Genomic DNA, 20,807 nt, shown 5'->3' with positions numbered 1-20,807 from the left:
CCCTAGTGCCAGGCTTTTGCCAGGCCCTGGGCTCCAACAGAATAAGGTGGGGAGGGAGGTGACAGGGACACAGGCCATCTGGGGGTGGCTGTCAGAGTAGCTCTGGGAACAGCAGGTGAAGCCCAGAGGAGGAGGGAGAGGAGGAGGAGAGGGAGGAGGGGGATGGGGGATGGGAGAGGGGATGAGTGGAGGGGAATGGGGAGGATGGGGAGTGAGAGGAGGGGGATGGGGGAGGAGAAGGGGGAGGAGGAGGGGGAGGAGGAGAGAGGGATGGCTTCCCACAGCTGCCTCTCGGGGGGCCACTGCCCAAGGCCAGCCTCTGCACTTTTGTCCCCGAAGCGGGTGTTTGGCTCCAGGATGAGGTGGCGTCAGCGGCCGACCCAGGCCTGTCGCACTCTGGCGGGGGACTGTGGGCTGGCCCTGCAGAGCTCAGCCCCGGGCTGAGTCACAGCACAGCACCAGGCGTGGGCCTCCCTAACAGAAAGCAAACTCCAGGAGAGAAGGTCTGGGGGCGGGTGGGGACCATCTGCGATAAAGGCAGCCCCAGTTGGGTGAGGAGGGCACGGACCCTGGGCCCAACAGACCATTGGAGGGACAGAAAGACCAGGAAGCCTTGGATTTAGGAACTAGACTGGTGCTTTTGGTTTCTTTTCTTGTTGAGGGGGCTGAGGATGAGGCTTTGTGAAACCAACCAGGAAGAATGAAACACAGAGCTGATCCGACACCCAGCTCGAGGGAGGGGGGCCGGAAGCTTCTGGAAGTCGGCTGCCCCTAAGCAGGGGCCATTCTAGCCCAGGAGGCCAAGTTGGCAGAGGCAGGCGAGGGGACTCTGCGGCTCAAGTCACGGGCCAGGAGGGACTGGGCCTGGAGCCCGCAGCTGCCGGGCTGGAAAGGTCAGAGCCGGCTCTGCGCCAGCAAGAAGCCACAATTACGTAGGCAGAAGAGCCCGGGGATTAGCCCCAGCACCTGGTACCCTGAATGGTGAGACGGCACCTAGGGGGTGTTGGAACACATTCTGAGTTCAGAGTCTGGTCAGGGAGAAAAAAACAAACGGAGATCAGCAGGAAGGGGAAGGGGCCTTCGAGGGCTTTCCCATCCCTACTTCCCAGGACATCTGACCCCAGAGCTCCTGGATTTCATCCACGCCTCGTGACACACACGACCCCTGGGAGGAAGAAGCCCAGGCCCCTCGGAGAGCCCCAGAGGCCTCTAAGGGCCAGTGAGTCTAGGACGAGGGGTAGGAGCTGCAAATGGGGCCTCCCTGCTCCCCACCCTTCCTTCCCTCCTTCTCTGAAGATTGCCCCACCCACCTTGCCCTGTGAGCCCAGCCCCCTGCACGGCCCACCCTGTAGGGGCATGGGATGTGCCAAGAGATGCTCCTGTCGACCAGGCACGGTGGCTCATACCTGTAATCCCAGCACTTTGGGAGGCCAGGGCGGGAGGATCACTTGATATCAGGAGTTCAAGACCAGCCTGGCCAACATGGTGGAACTGTGTCTGTACTAAAAATACAAAAATTGGCCGTTTGTGTTGGTGCACACCTGTAATCCCAGCTACTCGGGAGGCCAAGGCAAGAGAATCGCTTGAACCCAGGAGGCAGAGGTTGCAGTGAGCCAAGATCGTGCCACTGCACTCCAGCCTGGACAACAGAGCAAGACTCCGTCTCAAAAAAAAAAAAAAAAAATGCTCTTGTCCAACAGGCAGGTGGTTGCCATGGGCCAGTGCATCCCAAGGCTTCCAGGCCTGGGCCCCCAACTGCTGCCCCTGCCTGTGTTGAGGGGGCAGGTTTGTAAGGTTCAGGGCAGGCCACAGCCTGGACCCCACATGCCCCATCTCTAACCATCAATCAAGTGCCGCTGTGGCGGAGAGGATTCAGGTGACAGCAGATATCCATTGTTCCCCACCCCACACACAAGGAGAGCATCCCAGGCTAGAACATTGTAAATGCAAAATCTATACGATGGCAAGTAACTCTGAAGACTCAAGAAAAAGAGTTCCCCCACGGACGGGACCTTTTATTCCAATCACCTCTCAAAATAGGTCTCCAAACGGGGACCCTGAAGAGAAGGCTACGCGGGGGAATGGGCCGCGGCCTGGCTCAGGGCTTCCCTGTGGTTCCTTCACGGTCCGCAGATGCTACCCGGAGCCTTTCCCGAAAGCACTGACTCAGTGTCTCAGGTGCGCGCCCAAGGTGTGACAAGCCCGGCCTGGCTCAGGAAGGGGGCAGGAGCCTCGTGAGAATCTTCCATGACAATCTTCCGAGGGGATTCCTGTCCTGTCTTCTCTGTGTGAATGCCAGTGTGGACAGATGAGGATAGATGATGGAGCCCAGGCCACCCGGGAGGGGGTGATGGGGACCATGCGTGGCCCCTGCCTGGGACTTCCCTCCCCACACACCCCTCAGCATTAACATCTCCACAGAGGGGAGGAGATTATAGGACAACCTGGTGTGGGGGGCGCCGGGGACTCTCAAGAGCCCTCACTGTCCAGATGCTGGTCTTGCCTTTTGTAAAAGGACATCAGTGCCCCACTGTGCCGCTGACGCCTGGTGAGAACTCTCAAAAGGAAGCTTCCCTTACGGGAACGAGGATTTCCTGAGAGCCCAGCAATGGACAGAGGGCAGGAGACCCGCTAGGTGCGCCCAGAGGCTCAAAAGGAACAGTGGATGTGCAGTGTGTAGTTTTATTTGTTTTTATTTCCATAACACGAGAGGAAGCGAAGGGCCAGGGCCCGAGGCATCCCTGCATGGGTTCGAAGGCTTTCAACCATCCCGGGTTTGTTTTGAAGGCAATTTTGGGGCTGCGCCCAAGGAAACTCTCTGCAAGCTGTCAGTCCGGCGTGAACAGCTTAAAATAAAAACTCCTGTCTGGTCGCTGCTTGGAGAGCCTCCGAGAAATGCAAAACAAACCCGCCTGGAAAATGCTGCCCTGAGAACCAGAGATGCCTTCAACACAGACTCTTCCAGGAATCCCGCCAGCTTTGGGACGGCCGTTTCACAAAACCAAAAACACCAAGTAACATTTCCAACCAGAGAATTGCGGGTTTTAGCAAGAAAAAGGGGCTTCACCTAAAAGGGAGGGTCGCAAAACACAAAGGGGGTTCCCCCTGGTGCCCGCCTCTTCCTTTCTGAGCAGATCCGTCTGAGACTGTGGAGCGGAATCGCCGCCCTGGCAGGAGGGGGCGCAGCGGCCGGTCTGGGTGGGCGCTCACTGTTTGCCTGCCTGTCTGCCAGGCTTCTTCTCTGGCTGGCCTCTGCCTGTGCCCGGGATCCCACCTCGGCCCCGGCCACCAAACACACCTAGAGGACAGAGAGAGGGGGCTGCAGCAGAGCCAGGTGGGTGGGACCTTCGACAGGATCCCAGCGCCCTGAAACTCTAGGCCAGGTCACCTAAGTCCCCAGCCTCAGCTTCCTCATGTGTGAGGTGGGGACTGAGGGTGCTTTGGATCTCCTCTGTGGGGCAGAGCATCTGAGGAAGGCAGGAACTCCAGGGCATCCTCATTATGGGACTAGACCCAGCCCCCAAGGATGCAAGGGGGGACTAGGTGACAGAGGACACTAAGTCACATCGGGGGTTGGGGCAGGCTTCCTAAAGGGCAAAGCCAGAAGGGCTTCCTGGAGGAGGAGGAGGTAGGAGAGGCATGGAGCAGAGACCAGGGCAGTAGACCAGGCTGGGGGCTGCCTGAGGTGGGGTCTCCCATGCTCCAGGACCACCCACAGCCCCTCATCTGCCTGCCAGGAGGAAAACAGAAAGAGGGATTTCTGTGTATCCAGCCCCAGGGATGGGGAAGGGGAGGGGACTCCCCAGCAGGCCTGAGGCCACAGAGGTAAACCATGAGGACAAATGACATTTTCCATGAAGCCCCTGAGGTGGGAGCATGTGGCCACTGGGTAGGTGACAGGGGGCTCCAGCACCCCCACCCAGGGGGGTCCCGGGAGATGAGGGCCCCAGGGACTGAGTGGACGCTACAGCAGCGCCTACAGTAATCCTAAGCAGGCTGCACGCAGGGCACGCCTGTCCCCACACCCTCTGTGTGCCCGGCGCCCCTTCACGCCACCCCTGCCACAGGCCAGGCCTGGACACAGCAGGCTGGGCAGGCCGGGACCCAACATTGATCCCTCCCTCTCCGTCTCCCTCGGGGACCCCAGCTCTGTGAGCCCCGTCTAGGGAGCCGTTTCAGAGAACTTTCTAGCTGGATGAACGCTTGAGGAAATCAAAGCTGGAGCTTCAAACAGCAGGAGAGCCAAGGCCAGCAAGAGGAGCTGGCCCTGAGGCCCATGTGCTGGGTGCCAGGGGCCAGAGGCCAGCGCTGCAGGCAGCATAGCTCAGGCCCGCCACAGAGCCCGCTCGGAGGCTCAGCCGTGGGCCAGGGAGGTCTGGGGACAGGAGGACTGACCCCAACAGGAACTGGAATCACCGTGTACTCTGCAGACCTCAACCCCATGAAGGTGGGGTCAGGGGTCCAGATTCAGAGGATCTAAGAGGTCAGGGCTCTCATCAGCCAGGGGCCACCAGTCCCTGTGGGGACAGAGGCCAGAGGCCAACACTGGCCTGGGCCACCAACTTCCCCTCTCACCAGGCAGGACCAGCTGTGCCAGGGTGCACGGCCTGGTGGGGGTTACTGCGAGGCTGCTATCTGCACCCCGTGGCCCCGTGGCTTCCTGCAGAGCGGCCAGAGAAATTCCCCACTTCCCTAGGTAGGACCCGACCCACTCTCTCAACAACCTTGACCCCAAGTACTGGGAAGGAGCCAGGCCTGAGACCCCAGAGGCCCCACCCACCCTGAGATCCCCAAAGCTCCCTGCCCCTCCCTCGGGCTCACTCCTGACCACCTCGTGAGCCTGCACTCAGAATTGGCACCTGGGGCCTTCCGGGGGCAGCCATGCCATGCTGCAAGCCCCCAGGCTGGCACCTGAGCCCAGCACACAGGCAGTGCCCAAGGATGGAAGAAGCAAAGCCCAGGTCCTCCCCCCCCGCCGAGAACACAGAGCTAGGGACAGAGGTGAGGAGGGGCAGGGACTACAGATGGCCCCCAGGCCTAACAAATGGAATTTTATGCCAATTCATCATCTCCGGTGGGGGCAGGAGACCTTGGCTCTGGATAGAGCCACAGCAGGGAAAGGGCCCCACGCCAGGTCCCAAGTGGAGGTGCCAGCGGCCTGGACAGATGGGTACCACCAGACCCTCTAAGAGGGGAAACTGAGGCTTGGGGAGGTGACTTGATGTGCCCTGAGGACCGCCAGGAGGCGCAGTGAGAGGAGGGCTGAGTCCCAGGTCTCGGGGCTCCTCTGCCTGGGCCTCGGCTCATGGCCAAGGACCAGGAGGGGGGCCCAGGAGGGTCGGGAGGCTCCGAGGCAGCGCTGCGAGGGCACCAGCCAAGAAGGCCAACCCCAAGAAGAAGGGATGCCGCGTGTGGCTGTCTTCCCGCCCCAGGTACGTCCACTAGAGAGGGGAGACCCACCTCGGCCGGCGCCACCCATGCCGCGGCCTTTCTGCTGCTTCTGCTGCTGCAGGCCTCCGCGGCCGCGGCCCTTGGCCACCACCTCCTCCTTGACCATGTCGATGATCTCGTCGGGGATGCGCAGGTACTTGATGGTGCTGCCGCGGATGTAGCACTCAGGCATCCGCCAGAACTTGTCCCCGTCCTGCGGAGAAGGGGAGCAGGTTATTAACTTATCACTGGGCCGTCTGGCTCAGCCCTGGGAGCGGGGTCTCAGATCTGCGCAAGGCCCTGCAGATCCCGCCCAGCCTGCACCCCGTACCACCCCTGCAAGCTGCACAGTCTCAGTCCTGGGACATACGTGGCAAGGGGCCACCCTGCAGGCAGGATCTCTCCTGACCCCAGGCAATCCTTCACCCAGGAGCAAGGGTGGGTGTGGTAGGCGCAGCCCCCATCGTGCACCCACAAGGAAGATTGGCTCCTATCCTCTGCCGGTGGGCCTGGCTCAGGAGTGGCTGGCTGGGGCTCCCTCCAGCCTGGGATGGGGCTCTCTCTGGTTGGGGTTTTTCACCTGCAGCCCAAAGCCCAGAGCGGGTGGGGGCCTCCCTGTGCACCAGACACAGCCGAAGCCCAGCTACTCCTCCTCCTGCCCCAGCCCCACCTCACTTCTGGAAGCCTCTCTATGTGCCCTGACTCATTCATTCATCCAAGTATCTCCTGACAGGGCCTGAGCTGGGTGCAGGGACATGTGAGCAAGCTACAGGCCTAGTGTGGTGGGTGAAGAGGGGAGGGGAATGGGGGGATTTGGGTCCTGCCAGGGTGGCTCAAGGGTGGCTCCCAGCGATGCCAGTTTTAGGAGAGCTAACCGAGACTGGAGAAATGGGGGCCTTGCAAAGTCACAGACTCATGCTGCAATGTCTCCCTGAGGCCCCCACTGGGACAGATCGAGGGACTAGCAGATCGAGGGACTAACAGGGACCAGGGCCATTCCTACCGTATCAGTTTCCCAGCCCCACCCCACCGCCCAGGTTCCTGGACAGATCCATGCACGATGCCTGGATGGCCTTTGCCCCCAACGCCCCTTAAAGTCAGATCACAGTATCTTCCAGCTTGGAAAACACCCAGGGCCCCCGCTGTCCTTGGGGTAAGGTCTAAGAACCTCAGCAGGGCTTTCTAGGGCTGGAGATCCTGCCCCGCCCTGGCGATCCTCTCCCAGCCCGACGACACTCCCTCCAGATGGAACTTACTGTTTCCAGAACACACACCATGGGCTTGCCCCCAGAACTTTGCACGTGGTTTTCCCACTTCTCATCTGGCTAACTCTGGCCCCCAAAAGGCCTTACCTACTCGAATCCCCAGGTCCTCCTGTCAGACACTCTCCTCCACACTTGGGTGGGTGTGGCCTGGCCTAGCGCTGGGCGGGGAGGAACAGCCCCTTTGGGTGCTCACTCTCCCGGGAACCCCTCGAGAGCTCGTGGGGCGGACACACTATGGTTCTGTGGGGGCTCAGGGCCTGGGCAGGCGGCTTGGCGCCCAGCTCTCCAAGGCAGGGCCCAGAGGCTTCCTCGTGCAGGAACCTGGGCAGGGCCTGAGCTCACTGCAGGGAGGCCCCTGCCTCCTGCCCACAACGCTCCAGAGGTCTCTCAGCCCGGGGTCTCTGTATCCTGTGGCCTGCCTCTGAGGGAGGGAGGGCCCCACTTAGATGGGGACAATGTGAGTTCCCATCACCTCTCCTCCCAGCCACATGTGACAGCAGCATCGCCGTCCGGCCACAGAGGCAGGCTGCTCAGGGAAAGCCACTCGTCCACTCGAAGCTGGAGGCAGAGGCCAGACCAACCCCTGGAGACCACGCAGCCTCTGAATTAACAGGCTTTTCATGTCTAGGACCTGGAGGTGTCCACAAGACCGCACATGCTCACACACGCAACACACCTGGTGATTCCAATGCTGGAAGCGGACAGAGCCCCGCTGGCCGCAGATGGGAGGCACGCGGTTCTGCACCAAGGTACCATCCGACACAGCCAGACTGGACCCACCCAGACGCCCTCCGACAGGCCATGGCACGAAACCTAGCAAGCAGCTTCTAGAGCTTCTAGCGCTGCTGCACAGCAGCCTCACCATCTGTCCCCACTGTGCTGATGAGAGGCCCAGTCCCGGGTGTGGGTGACGGTCAGGGTAAGATATGGCCACTTCAGGAAGAAGCACCTCCCCCCTCAAGCCCTGTTGTCCTGTCAAGGTGACCCCAGGCAGGCACTCCAAGCTCCCCAGCAGCTTCCTCCCTATACCATGGGAGGCTGTCACCCACAGGGAGACAAGACAGATGGGGTCAGGGAAGGTTGGTGGGAGGAGTCCAAGGGAGCCGCTGCCTTCAGCACCATCCCTGACCTCCTCCTCAGTGCTCTGTGGGTCATTCCAGGGGCAAGGAAGGCCCGTGACGCCAGGGGAACCATCTTCCAGTCCCGGCCGGCCCAGCAGCGCTCCCAGCCAGGCACTTCCCGGTCTTGGGCTCTGGCTGGTGGCTCCTGGCCCACCGGGCCCTGGCGCTGCTCCTGCCCACTGTGACCTGGGCATCCCGGACATCCCAGAGCCACACTACCATGGCCCGCAGAGTCCTGGCAACATCCAGGCTGGACTAAAGGCAGCAGAGTCCGGGAGGCTCGGGCCTCCGCTGGAGGGGGCTGCCCCAACCTGAGCCACAGGGAGTCCCCAGGCCTAGGTCCTTCCAGGTCAGGGGTGGCACCAACAGACACACAGCAGGAAAGTCTCCCACAGGGTCCAAGTCCAGGGCACACTGGGGGACTTGGTGGCCTAGCCCACCCTGCCCTGTCCCTCCCGACTGACCCCTGGCAGGACGAGCAGTCCTAGGTGGCCTCCCCCACTGACTCCTCCCATGAGGCCCAAGGAGGGAGGGAGGACGCTGAGTGTGCACCCCCTGCATCCCACCCCCGTTGGTGGGCGCAGCACCCACCCTGGACGTGCAGATGACTTCTCGCAGGTTAATGTTCATCCAGTTGTCGCAGCTCACCAGGTGTCCATTGTACGTCTCCCCATTTTTCAGCTCCACCAACTAGAAGAGAGATAGGCCAGAGGTTGGCTGTAGCCCTGGAGCCCTGCACCATGGGTCCCCCAGGAGGTGTTGCTCTGCCCTGAGACGGACCACCACCTCCAGGCCTCAGCCCACAGCTCCCAGACCCCTAAATGGCCTTCCTTACAGGCCCTGCCTCCGCTATACACTTCGCTGGCAGTTAGACAGTCTATCATGACACCAACCTTTGTGCAATTAAAAAATGATACTGGGCCGGGTGTGGTGGCTCATGCCTGTAATCCCAGCACTTTGGGAGGCCGAGGCAGGCAGATCACGAGGTCAAACGATTGAGACCATCCTGACCAACATGGTGAAACCCTATCTCTACTAAAAATACAAAAATTAGCTGGGCATGGTGGTGCACGCCTGTAGTCCCAGCTACTCGGGAGCCTGAGGCAGGAGAACTGTTTGAACCCAGGAGGCGGAGGTTGCAGTGAGTTGAGATAGGCGGAGGTTGCAGTGAGCTGAGAACGCACCACTGCACTCCAGCCTGAGCAACACAGTGCCACTTGGTCTTAAAAAAAGAAAAAACTAAGAAACACAGAAATGTTTAAAGGAGTAAGTGAGACAATGGTGATGGTGGCCACTGATCCAGGGTGGCTGGGGGCCAGGTGGGCACAGCTGGGCTGGTCCTGGCAGGCACCCACACAACACCAGATACTTGGGCTTTGGTGTTCCACAAATGCTGTTTTTTACTGCAATAATTACTCATCTATTTTGGTATGTTTTGAGAACAAAGATAAGTAGCACATCATTTTAAAGATATGCTCCTGTTAGGAAAAGGCTGAGACTTTTTGGTGTCTCTTATGAGACAGGGTCTTGCTCTGTTGCCCAGGCTGGAGTGAGTGTCACGATCATGGCTCACTGCAGCCTCAACCTCCTGGGCTCAAGCCATCCTCCCACCTCAGTTTCCCTAGTAGCTGAGACTATAAGCGCACACTACCACACGTGGTTAATTTCCTTTCCTTTTGTAGAAGTGGGGTCTCACTGTTGCCCAGACTGGTCCCAAACTCCTGGGCTCAAGTGATCCTCCTGTCTTGACCTCCCAGAGTGCTGGGATTATAGGCATTAGCCACCGCACTCAGTCCAAGGCTGAGTTTTTCTTTTGAGATGAAGTCTCTCTCTTGTTGCTCAGACTGGAGTGCAATGGTGTGATCTCCACTCACTGCAACTTCTGCCTCCCAGGTTCAAGCGATTCTCCTGCCGCAACCTCCCAAGTAGCTGGGATTACAGGCGCCTGCCACCACGCCCAGCTAATTTTTTAGTAGAGACGGGGGTTTCACCATGTTGGCCAGGCTGGTCTCAAACTCCTGACCTCAGGTGATCCACCCACCTTGGCCTCCCACCAAGGCCGCGATTTTTAAATGACTCAACTTAGGCATCTGCCCAAGAGAAATGAACACTGGCAACCATACAAAAATGTGTGCGTGAACATTCACAGTGACACTATTCGCAATAGCCAAAAAGGGGAAAGAGCCCAGATGCCTATCAGCAGACGAACACATAAACAAAATGTAGGCCGGGCGCGGTGGCTCATGCCTGTAATCCCAGCACTTTGGGAGGCTGAGGTGGGCGGATCACGAGGTCATGAGATCGAGACCATCCTGGCTAACACTGTGAAACCCTGTCTCTACTAAAAAAAATACAAAAAAAATTAGCCAGGCATGGTGGCTGGCACCTGTAGTCCCAGCTACTCAGGAGGCTGAGGCAGGAAAACGGCGTGAACCCGGGAGGCGGAGCTTGCAGTGAGCCCAGATCACTCCAGCCTGGGCGACAGAGTAAGACTCCGCCTCAAAAAAAAAAAAAAAAAAAAAAAGTGGTAAGTATCTGCTCCATGCGGTATCGTCTGGCTATAAGGAATGAGGCACTGACACAGGCCACAGGGTGGATGAACCTCAAAAACACGGTGCTGAGTGACAGCCACCAGGCTCGAAAGGCCTCATGGTCTCTGTTCACATGCATGGGAAATATCCAGAATAGGCAACCCCAAAGAGACAGCAGCTGCCTCGTGCTCATCAGGGGCTGGGGCTGGGAAGTGACTGCTGATGGAGACGGGGTTTCCTTTTGAAGAGATGGAAATGTTCTGGCCTAGGTAGAGGTGGTGATTACACAACGCTGTGACTGCACCAAATGCCATTAAATTGTGCACTTTAACTGAAGTGTTAGTATGTAATATTATATATATATATTTTTTGAGACGGAGTCTCGCTCTGTCGCCCAGGCTGGAGTGCAGTGGCGCCATCTCAGCTCACTGCAAGCTCTGCCTCCTGGGTTCACGCCATTCTCCTGCCTCAGCCTCCCGAGTAGCTGGGACTACAGGCACCCGCCACCACGCCTGGCTAATTTTTTTTGTATTTTTAATAGAGATGGGGTTTCACCATGTTAGCCAGGATGGTCTCGATCTCCTGATCTCGTGATCTGCCCACCTCGGCCTCCCAAAGTGCTGGGATTACAGGCATGAGCCACCACGCCCGGCCAATATTATCATTTTTTGGAGACAGGGTCTCACTCTTACCCAGCGACCTGCAACCTCAAACGCCCCACGCTCAGGTGATCCTCCTGCCTTAGGCTCCCAAGAAACTGGAACTACAGGCGCACGCCACTACACCCAGCTAATTTTTATATTTTATGGAGAGATGTGGTTTCTCCATGTTGCCCAGGCTGGTCTCCAAACTCCTGGACTCAAGCCATCCTCTAGCCTCAGCCTCCCAAAGTGCTGGGATTATAGGCCTGAGCCACCACGCCCAACCTGAAGTTCTTTTTATTTTTTTAAGTGACAGGTTCTTGCTATATTGCCCAGGTTGGATTTGAACTCCTGGGCCCAAGTGATCCTTCCACCTCATTAATTTTCTTTTTCTTTTTTTAGAGACAAGGTCTCACTCTGTCGCTCAGATTGGAGCGCAGTGGTATGATCATAGCTCACTGCAGCCTCAAACTCCTGGGATCAGTCAATCCTCTTGCCTCAGTCTCCTGAGTAGCTGTGACTATAGGCACACACCACCTCATCTGGCTAAATTTTTTCTTCTTGCCCAGGCTGATCTTGAACTCCTGAGCTCAAGCGATCCTCCTGTCTCGGCCTCCCAAAGTGCTGGGATTACAGGCGTGAGCCACTGCAACTGGCCCATTACATTTTTAATAAGTATGTATGTATTACTCTTACAAGCAGCAGAAATGACAGGAGTGTGGACGCTCCTGGGGAGGGAGAAGGGAGCGAGCTGCCATGCTGGTGGACAGGCAGGCCAGGAAGCTGTCTGCTCAGCCACCGCCCCTGTGCTGAGGCTGGCCCCCTCTCAAACAGGCTGTCCCAGACCACTGAGTACTCACCATGGGGTGATTCTGAGCCGTCTTCAGCAGTGACAAGGGAAGCTGAAAGGCAAATAAAGCCACATGATTTGTCTGTTTGACCAGCGCCTGGGAGCTCTGGTCTTGAGTTCCACCCACAACTCATAGATGGTGCGGTGTGGTTGAGGGGGCACAGGAGTGCGTGTCAATCACCCCCCATCGGAAATGCCATTTCCTTACTCTGCCCAGCCCCGGAACACACACCTGCCTCTTAGATTAGGAAGAAAAGCCTCACACACCCTCCCTACTCCTGTAGGTGGCCACCACCTGCTCTTGGTGCTAAACACTCTGGTCAAATTTTTTTTTTTTTTTGAGACGGAGTCTCGCTCTATCAACCAGGCTGGAGTGCAGTAGCACAATCACGGCTCACTGTCACCTCCACCTCCCGTGTTCAAGCCTCCCAAGCAGCTTGCCTCAATCTCCCAAGCAGCTGGGGACAACAGGCGTGCGTCACCACACCCAGCTAATTTTTGTATTTTTAGTAAAGGTGGGGTTTCACCATGTTGGCCAGGCTAGTCTCAAACTCCAGACCTCAGGTGATCCACCCACCTTGGCTCCCCAAAGTGCTGGGATTACAGGCATCAGCCACCGCGCCTGCCCTAATGCTCGTATTTTAAGCTCAAACTGGTATCTCTGAGATGCATCCATGTTGATGAGGTTACTCTGTGTATGGAGTTGAGGACACTACAGCTTGGAAACCGAGGAACTTGCCCAGTACTATAGAGCTAGGAGGAGACAGAGCTGGCCTGGTCCTGCCTGAAGCATGCACAAGCCCATGCCTTGCAGGGCAGCCCCAAATGGCCCAAGACTGACACCACCAGGCCCCATTGCAGGGGTCCCATCAGAGAGAAGGCCACATCTGAGCTGGTTTTATTTTTATTTTTTTAGATGAAGTCTTGCTCTAAAAACACAAAACTTTGCTGGGCATGGTGACACGCATCTGCAGTCCCAGCTACTTGGGTGCTGAGGCAGGATTGCTTGAGCCTGGGAAGCAAGCCTATCACCCAGGCTGGAGTGCAGTGGTGTGATCTTGGCTCACTGCAACTTCCAGCTCCTGGGTTCAAGTGATCCTCCCACCTCAGCCTCCCAAGTAGCTGAGATTACAGGGGTGCACCACCATGCCCGGCTAATTTTTGTATTTTTAGTAGAGATGGGGTTTCTCCATGTTGGCCAGGCTGGTCTTGAACTCCTGACCTCAAATGATCTGCTTGCCTGGTCCTCCCAAAGGGCTGGAGTAACAGCATGAGCCATCACCCCGCCTGAACTGGGTTTTCTTTTTTTGAGACGGAGTCTTGCTCTGTTGCCCTGGCTGGAGTGCAGTGGCGTGATCTTGGTTCACTGCAAGCTCCGCCTCCCGGGTTGATGCCATTCTCCTGCCTCAGCCTATAGCTGGGACTACAGGCGCCCGCCACCACGCCCGGCTAATTTTTTTTTTGTATTTTTAGTAGAGACAGGGCTTCACCGTGTTAGCCAGGATGGTCTCGATCTCCTGACCTCATGATCCGCCTGCCTTGGCCTCCCAAAGTGCTGGGATTACAGGCGTGAGCCACCGCGCCCGGCCCTGAACTGGGTTTTCAAAGACAGGAAGTCACCAGGTAAGGTGAACTTTCAAGATTTTTTTTTTTTTTTTTGGTGGTGACAGGGTTTTACTATATTGCCCAAGCTGGTTTTGAACTCTTGGCCTCAGGGAATCCTCCCATCTCAAGCTCCCAAGTAGCTGGAATTATAGGTATGCACCACCACGCCTGGTTTCAAGATGTTTTTTCCATCATTACTGAATTTCTTTATTATGTCAAATATGTAGTATTTCTATTATTGGGGGGAAAATCAACACTTTCATTTTGGAAACAGAAAACTCAACCCGTACACTGGGAGCTGCCTCGGGGTGACGCAGAGCTGTGCCTGGGTGCGGGGTCCTATAACATGCCCGTTCTAGTTATGCCATGAGGGAGGCCTCAGCACCAAGGGGCCCTGACGACGAGACAGAGCCTCACGGGACAGAGGCTTCTCCTAGCCCTGTCCTGGTGACTGGAACTCCAGGTGGCCCTGACCCCAGATGCCTTTGCTGGGAGTCCTGCCCTGGCCACCACCCTGATCCACAGGGTGGCTGCTTTTCCAGGGGGTGTGAACTTGAAGGCCTCTCCCTGTGGAGGCCGGAAATGGCCTTCAACCCTGGCGGGGTGGCTCCCTGATGAAAGGAAGGGGTTGGGGAGGGACTCCTACATCCCACAGCCCCTTCCTGAGAAGAGCTGCCCAGGGGAGGTTGGTGCCAGCAGGAAGCCAGGCCCAAGCCCACTTCCTGCACCGGCTTCCTGGAAGAGCCAGATAAGGGGGAAGAAGGGGACATGTGGCCCCGGGGCAGCTGCTCGGAGAGGCAGGGGAGGAGGGCTGCGGGCGGCTGGGTGTGCGTCTGACTGGGTGCCACCAGCCACAAAGAAAACACAGGAGCCACAGACTAGCACATGGGTCCCATGCTCAGGTCGCCCTTTACTGTGAAGAAGCCATGAGTTTTTCTCAGCAAGCCTGTTTTCTTTCTCCAGTCCGTAACAGGAACGGGACCTCGGACCTCCTCCTGGATCACCAGGGAAGGGGCAGAGGTCAGGCTAGCCCTTAAAGGCCCACCTCTCATTCTGCAGAGGAGGCGCCAGTGCCCACAGCAGAAGTGACCTGCCCAGGGACATCCAGCAAGGCCCTGGCAAAGCTGCCCAGAGGCAGATGCCCTACTGTCAGCAGGTGGCCTGTAGACAAACCTTCCATGCTGGTGACGGACCCTCTCGGGCCACCACCTGGTCTCAGCGACCAATAGCACAGCCTGGGAGGACCCACGGCCTCCCTGCCTGTCACCTGCAGTCCCATCCAAAAAGCAGCAGAAAGAACATCTGAGAAACAAAGAGAGCTGGTGGGATGGCCACGGCGGCTCTCGCCTGTAATCTCGGCACTTTGGGAGGCTGAGGCGGGCAGATCACCTGAGGTCAGGAGTTCCAGACCAGCCTGGCCAACATGGCAAACCCCATCTCTACTAAAATACAAAAATTAGCTGGGCGTGGTGGTGGGTGGCTGTAATCCCAACTACTCAGGAGGCTGAGGCAGGAGAATTGCTTGAAACCAGGAGGCAGAGGTTGCAGTGAGCCAAGATTGTGCCACTGCACTCCAGCCTGGGCAACAGAGCGAGAATGTCTCAAAAAAAAAAAAAAAAAAAAACAAAAACAAAAGAAAGACTGGCTAGGCACCGTGGCTCATGCCTGTAATCCCAGCACTCTGGGAGGCCAAGGTGGGCGGATCATGAGGTCGGGGTTCGAGACCAGCCTGGCCAATATGGTGAAACCCCATTTCTACTAAAAATACAAAAATTAGCCAAGCATGGTGGTGCACATCTGTAGTCCCAGCTACTTGGGAGGCTGAGGCAGAAGAATCACTTGAACCCAGGAGGCAGAGGCTGCAGTGAGCTGAGATCGTGCCACTGCACTCCAGCCTGGGTGACGGTGACACTTTGTCTCAAAAAAGAAAAAAAAAACAACCCCAAATAGGGTTGGTGCAGACCCGCTCACAACGCTCCCGAGGCCGGCTATAGAGCCAGGGCAGAGAGGCTCTGCCACACTGGCCGCCACACCCATTCCTGCCACCTGACCTTTGCTTCTGCTATTGCCTCTGCCTGGGGTGACCTTCCCCAGACCTTCCCGTGGCTGCTAAAACGTCACCTCCTTTGGCCAGGCCCTCTTAATGGCCACCCTCTGCCTCATGGGTGTTTGTTTCCATCATAGGATGCAGCCAGCCTTTAATTACCTTGTTTATTACCTGTGTCCCTCGCTAGACTGGAACACTCAAAGTGGGTGTGGACTTTGTCCAGGGCCAAACACAAGGCCAGGCACATGAGAGGGACTCGGTAAATATTTGCTGAATAAATACACAAGAAAAATGCACACACCACCCAGGGAAGCATGCAGGGAAGGCAGAACACTCGTCCCACCCCACAGGTAAGGGAAGGAGTGGCTGCGGGACAGGGAGCTGCCTGACTCCCAGGCCCTCCAAGGCTGCAATGGCCTGGGGCTGTGACCATATATCCTGATTTCTCCTACATCCTCATCTCCAAACTCTGTTGGAGAAAGAGGTCAGAGGAAGGAGTGGATCCTCAAAATCTTAAAAGAAGATGTATCAAAGGGCCAGGTGAGGCTGGGCACAGTGGCTTACGCCTGTAATCACAGCACTTTGGGAGGCTGAGGTGGGAGGATCGCTTGAGCCCCGGAGTATGAGACCAGCTTGGGCAACACAGCAAGATTCTGTCTCTACAAAAAATGTAAAAATTAGCCAGGTTTAGTGACGCATGTCTGTGGTCCCAGCTTCCTAGGAGGCTGAGGTGAAGTGCGAGGATCACTTGGGCCGGTGAGGTTGAGGCTGCAGTGATTGTGCCACTGCACTCCAGCCTAGATGACAGAGTGAGAGCTCAGCTCCGAAAAACAAAAAAAGTGCAGAGTGCAGTGGCTCACGCCTGTAATCCCAGCACTTTGAGAGGCCGCGGTGGGTGGATCACCTGAGGTCAGGGGTTCAAGACTAGCCTGGCCAACATGGTAAAACCCGATCTCTACTGAAAATACAAAAATTATCCAGGTGTGGTGGTGCGTGCCTGTAATCCCAGCTACTTGGGAGGCTGAGGTAGGAGAATCACTCCGAGAGGTGGAAGTTGCAGTGAGCTGAGATTGCGCCACTGCACTTCAGCCTGGGCGACAGAACAAGACTCTGTCTCAAAAAGATAAATAAAATGAAATAGAAAAAGAAAAAAGTGCCAAGTGTGATGGGAGAGGCCCCACCCTGGTTTAGGGAAGGCCACAAGAAAATTCAGAAAAGAGAATTCCTTTCTCTGGGCTTTTTTGGGGCATCTAGAATCTGGTTCTCAGGTCTAGATCCACAAGGATCTAAACCCAGTGCCTCCTAATTCAGGAAGCTGTCCAGAACTGCCTATCCCCGCTGCTAACCTAGGCCACTCCTTCTGGCCCTGCCCTGATGACAGGGAACTGGAAGTGTGTATCCTGTGATGCCTTGTCCATTCTCGGCCACTCCTCCAGGAAACAGCTGGACAGCCAGGACACTGGATGTTCAGAAGGTGGGAAGGGGCTGAATGAATGAGTTCATACTTTGCCCATGCACCATTCTACACACTGGGAATCTAGTCGGAAGAAAAATGAAGATCCTGCTTCCACAAAACTTAACACAGGGATGGATCCTTCCAGCTTTGCCCAGTCTTACATGCCAACTCTGCCCTCTAAGTACATGGCAGAGAGGGACAGGCTCTCTGAATCCTTGCACTTGAAATCGCCTTTGCAAAAACTGTAACTGAGGAAATTATGACAGTGAAAAGAGATCAGACCTAACCGACTCCATCGTGCTTCTAACCTTTACGCCGTCCTTGCTTATTCCTGGGCATAGGCCGAACTAACCTTGGGAAGGGATTTAGTTTATAGTTTGACTCTAAAACAAAATTGGTAATAGCCCTTTCCCGAAAAGACCCTCTTCTTGCCTGGGGACCACTCTGCCTTTAAAGGACTAACAAATAAGCTACAAGATTAGAAATTACCATTTAGGGGTCATACGGCCTCTGGCTGCAAGAGTGTGAACCTCCCCAAATTGCTCCTTGGGATAACATCACTATTATAAAATCTAAGATCAGTGCTTGAGATATTTTGCAGACCCTGCACTTGACTGACACTACCCAGACTAGTAATCTGGCTCAACCAGTCCTGCGATCCCACCCAGGAACAGAAGACAGCAAGAAAACCTCATTTCAACCCCTGCCCCGCGCCAATGACTCCATCTCCAACCTCGGGAAGCTCCAACCAATCAGCACTCCCCACTTCCTGAGCCCCTACCCGCCAAATTATCTTTAAAAACTCGGATCCCCTAATGCTCAGGGGAGACTGATTTGAGCAATAATAAAACTCCGGTCTCCTGCATAGCTGGCTCTGTGTGAAATACTCTTTCTCCATTGCAATTCCCCTGTCTTGATAAATCGGCTCTGTCTAGGAAGCAGGCAAGGTGAACCCTTTGGGTGGTTACACACTGACCAGCCGGATTTAGGGAGAGTTCTCACTAATCCACAGTTCTGATGCAGCCACCCCTGGGGGACCCTCCTGGTTACTGAATCTCCTACTGTCTCACAGAGTCTGGAAGTCACATCCCCAACAAGGGCCTTGGTTTCTCTCATTGAAAAAAGAACGGCCAGATGCTGATGGGCCAGGAAACTCCCAGCTCTGAATTCCTTTTCCGATCTGCACACTGGCGGACACGGGAACTTTCTAGCCCAGATCCAGAACTTCCAGAATCATAAACAATGTGGCCCTGCAGAGACCTGGGCCGCAATTTTTCCTTCTTTGTACTGGGAGGATGTACTTTGTCCACCCCTGGCTCAAAACGCCCCCTTCCGCTGGAATGACATGTTATCTGACCCAAGGAGAAACACCACACTCCAGCACCAGGCCTGTTTTCAGCCAGAAAACAAAGGGCCTAGGAGGCTGTGCTGCTAGCATCCTGCAAGCTCTGAAATTCCTAAAACTAAGTTTCACAACTCAGACTGGCCCCCTACTTCCCAGCACTCTAGTTTTCAATCAGGGAGGTCAGACTGGGCCCGAAGAGTAAGGGACCCCTTCCCTGCCCAAAAACTCTCTGCTGCATTTGGCGGATCCCCACCTTTTTTTTACTTCAGTTTCTCCACCTGCAAACTGGGAAAACTAACTAAGGCGAGGCCACTGTACTGTGGCTACAAGTCCGTGCAACCCTAAATCCCAGACACGAACGTGGTAGAGCCACCTGCAGTCTCTGGCCTCAGTTTCCCAGCCTCGTGCCGGGGGGCGGGACTCGAGGCTCGGACCTTACGTTCGCCACGCGCCAACCCAGCCCACAGCGCCCGCCCGCAGGGCTCCCAACGACCGCTGTTCCCGCCTCCCGGTGAGACCCCGCCGTTGCCCTGCCCTCACCATGGTGCCGGCGGGGACCGGGCTCGCCGGCCACTTCCGCCGCCGCCGCTGCACACGCTCCCCGCGGTCGTCGCCGCGCCGCGCGCCACTAAGCTGAAAGAAAGTGGCAGAGGCGCAAGCCAGTCAGCACCGGGCTCGAAGGGCAGTCAACCAATCCACGCGGAGTAGGGCGGGGCCCGCTGGGCGAAAGGGGCGGGGCGGGCCGTGTTCCCGCCGGAGGAACAAGGAAGAGAGCCGTAAAGTGCCGCGGCTTGTAATGCAAAAGGGGGCGGAGCAACGCGCGCCGGCGCGGGGTGCATTGTGGGTAAACGCGTGCGCAGGTGAAACCTTCGTCTGTCTCCTGGGCTCCACGCTGTGGGCAAAGCCGGTTAATGCCTTTCGTTTGCAGTAGAGAGAGAGAACTCGAAGCTTCGTGGTGATTGGAACGTGCCTGATGTTGCCCTTCGGACTCCTAGTTTTCTGATTCTGTGATTATCCAGGGAACATCATTTAGTAGGTTGGAATCCTGACCACGACCCTCGGGGTCTCAGTTTGCTCCCTGTAAATAGTAGTGCCTGCTCCGAAACGTTGCTCACTATAAGGATGAAATGAATGAAACCATGTAAAAGCACTTAAAACAGCGTCTGGCACATATTAAGTACTTATTACCTACTCTGTGCCTGCTTCTGCTCACAGAAATGAACCAAACACAAAATTCGTGGCCCTCAGGGAGACAGACAGTAAACAAAGTAAATAGGCGAATGCTATTAGTTTCCTGGGGCCTGCTGTAACAAATGCCCACACACTGCGAGGTTTAAAACAACAGAACGTGATTTTCTCACAATTCAGGAGACCAGAATAATGAAATCAGGTTGTCAGCAGGGTTGGCTCCCTCTGGAGGCTCTGAGGACAATCTGTGTGTCCTATGTCTCTCTCCTGGGTTGGTGGCTGGCTGCTGGGAATCCTTGGAGTTCTTGGCTTGTAGATGCAGCCTTCCGCGTTCTGCCTTTGTCGTCACTTGGCCTTCTCTGTGTGTCTCTGAGTCTCAAATGTATCTCTCCTTTTTTTTTTTTTTTTTTTTTTTTTTGTAGTAGAGACAGGGTCTCCCTATGTTGTCCAGGCTGGTCTCGAACTCCTGGGGTCAAGCAATCCTCCCTCCTCTGCCTCCCAAAGTGCTGGGATTACAGGCGTGAGCCACCGAGCCTGGCCGCTCCTTTTTCTTATAAGGACACTCCTTTCTCTTATTAAGTCCACCATAAATTTCAGGATAATGTCATCTCAAGATCCTTAATGACATCTGCGAAGACCCTATTCTTCTTTTTTTTTTTTTTTTTTGAGCTGGAGTCTCATTCTATCACCCAGGCTGCAGTGCAGTGGTGCGATCTCAGCTCACTGCAACCCCTCCCTCCTGGGTTCAAGGGATTCTTCTGCCTCAGCCACCCGAGTGGCTAGGATTACAGGCACATGCCACAATGCCTAGCTAGTTTTTGTATTTTCAGTAGAGACGGGGTTTCCCCATGTTGGCCAGGAGCTGGCCTCGAACTCCTGACCTCAGGTGATCCTTCCACCTTGGCCTCCCAAAGTGCTGGGATTACAGGCGTGAGTCACCACGCCCAGCCTCATTTTTTAATGACTGATGCTATTTATTGACATTATTCATAATATCAAACGACTGAAAGAAACCCAATGCGACCAAATAATGGAGTAATATAGCTATAAAAAGGAATGAAGACAATCTTCATATACTGACATTAAATGGTGTCTGGATATATTAAGTGATAAAAAACCAAGGTAGAGAACCGTTTTTACAATATGTCATCTTTTGTGCGCAAAAAGAGAAATACATGCATGTGCATGTGTATATATATTTGCATGTGTATATATATATATTTTTTTTGTTTTTACCACACCAAACACGTGAACCAAATTTGCTTATATTTTTAAATAAGAAACATAAAGCCCAGGCTCAGTGGCTCATGCCTGTAATTGCAGCACTT

At 55.7% G+C, this 20,807-nt stretch overlaps 1 protein-coding gene across 1 annotated transcript; it reads right to left on the bottom strand.

Moving 5' to 3' along the window:
* Positions 1-2,666: 2,666 nt before the first annotated feature.
* Positions 2,667-19,012, bottom strand: LSM4 (LSM4 homolog, U6 small nuclear RNA and mRNA degradation associated). The gene is made up of 5 exons (XM_030820431.1): positions 18,832-19,012; positions 11,849-11,890; positions 8,408-8,506; positions 5,461-5,644; positions 2,667-3,298 (listed from the first exon to the last, which is right to left on the bottom strand). The coding sequence occupies exons 1-5, from the start codon at positions 18,832-18,834 to the stop codon at positions 3,207-3,209; spliced, it is 420 nt and encodes a 139-aa protein (XP_030676291.1). The 5' UTR covers positions 18,835-19,012; the 3' UTR covers positions 2,667-3,206.
* Positions 19,013-20,807: the final 1,795 nt, after the last annotated feature.

The sequence above is a fragment of the Nomascus leucogenys genome, chromosome 10, assembly GCF_006542625.1.
Source record: "Nomascus leucogenys isolate Asia chromosome 10, Asia_NLE_v1, whole genome shotgun sequence".
Taxonomy (NCBI): Eukaryota; Metazoa; Chordata; class Mammalia; order Primates; family Hylobatidae; genus Nomascus; species Nomascus leucogenys.
This window is presented reverse-complemented; position numbering and strand designations above follow the sequence as displayed.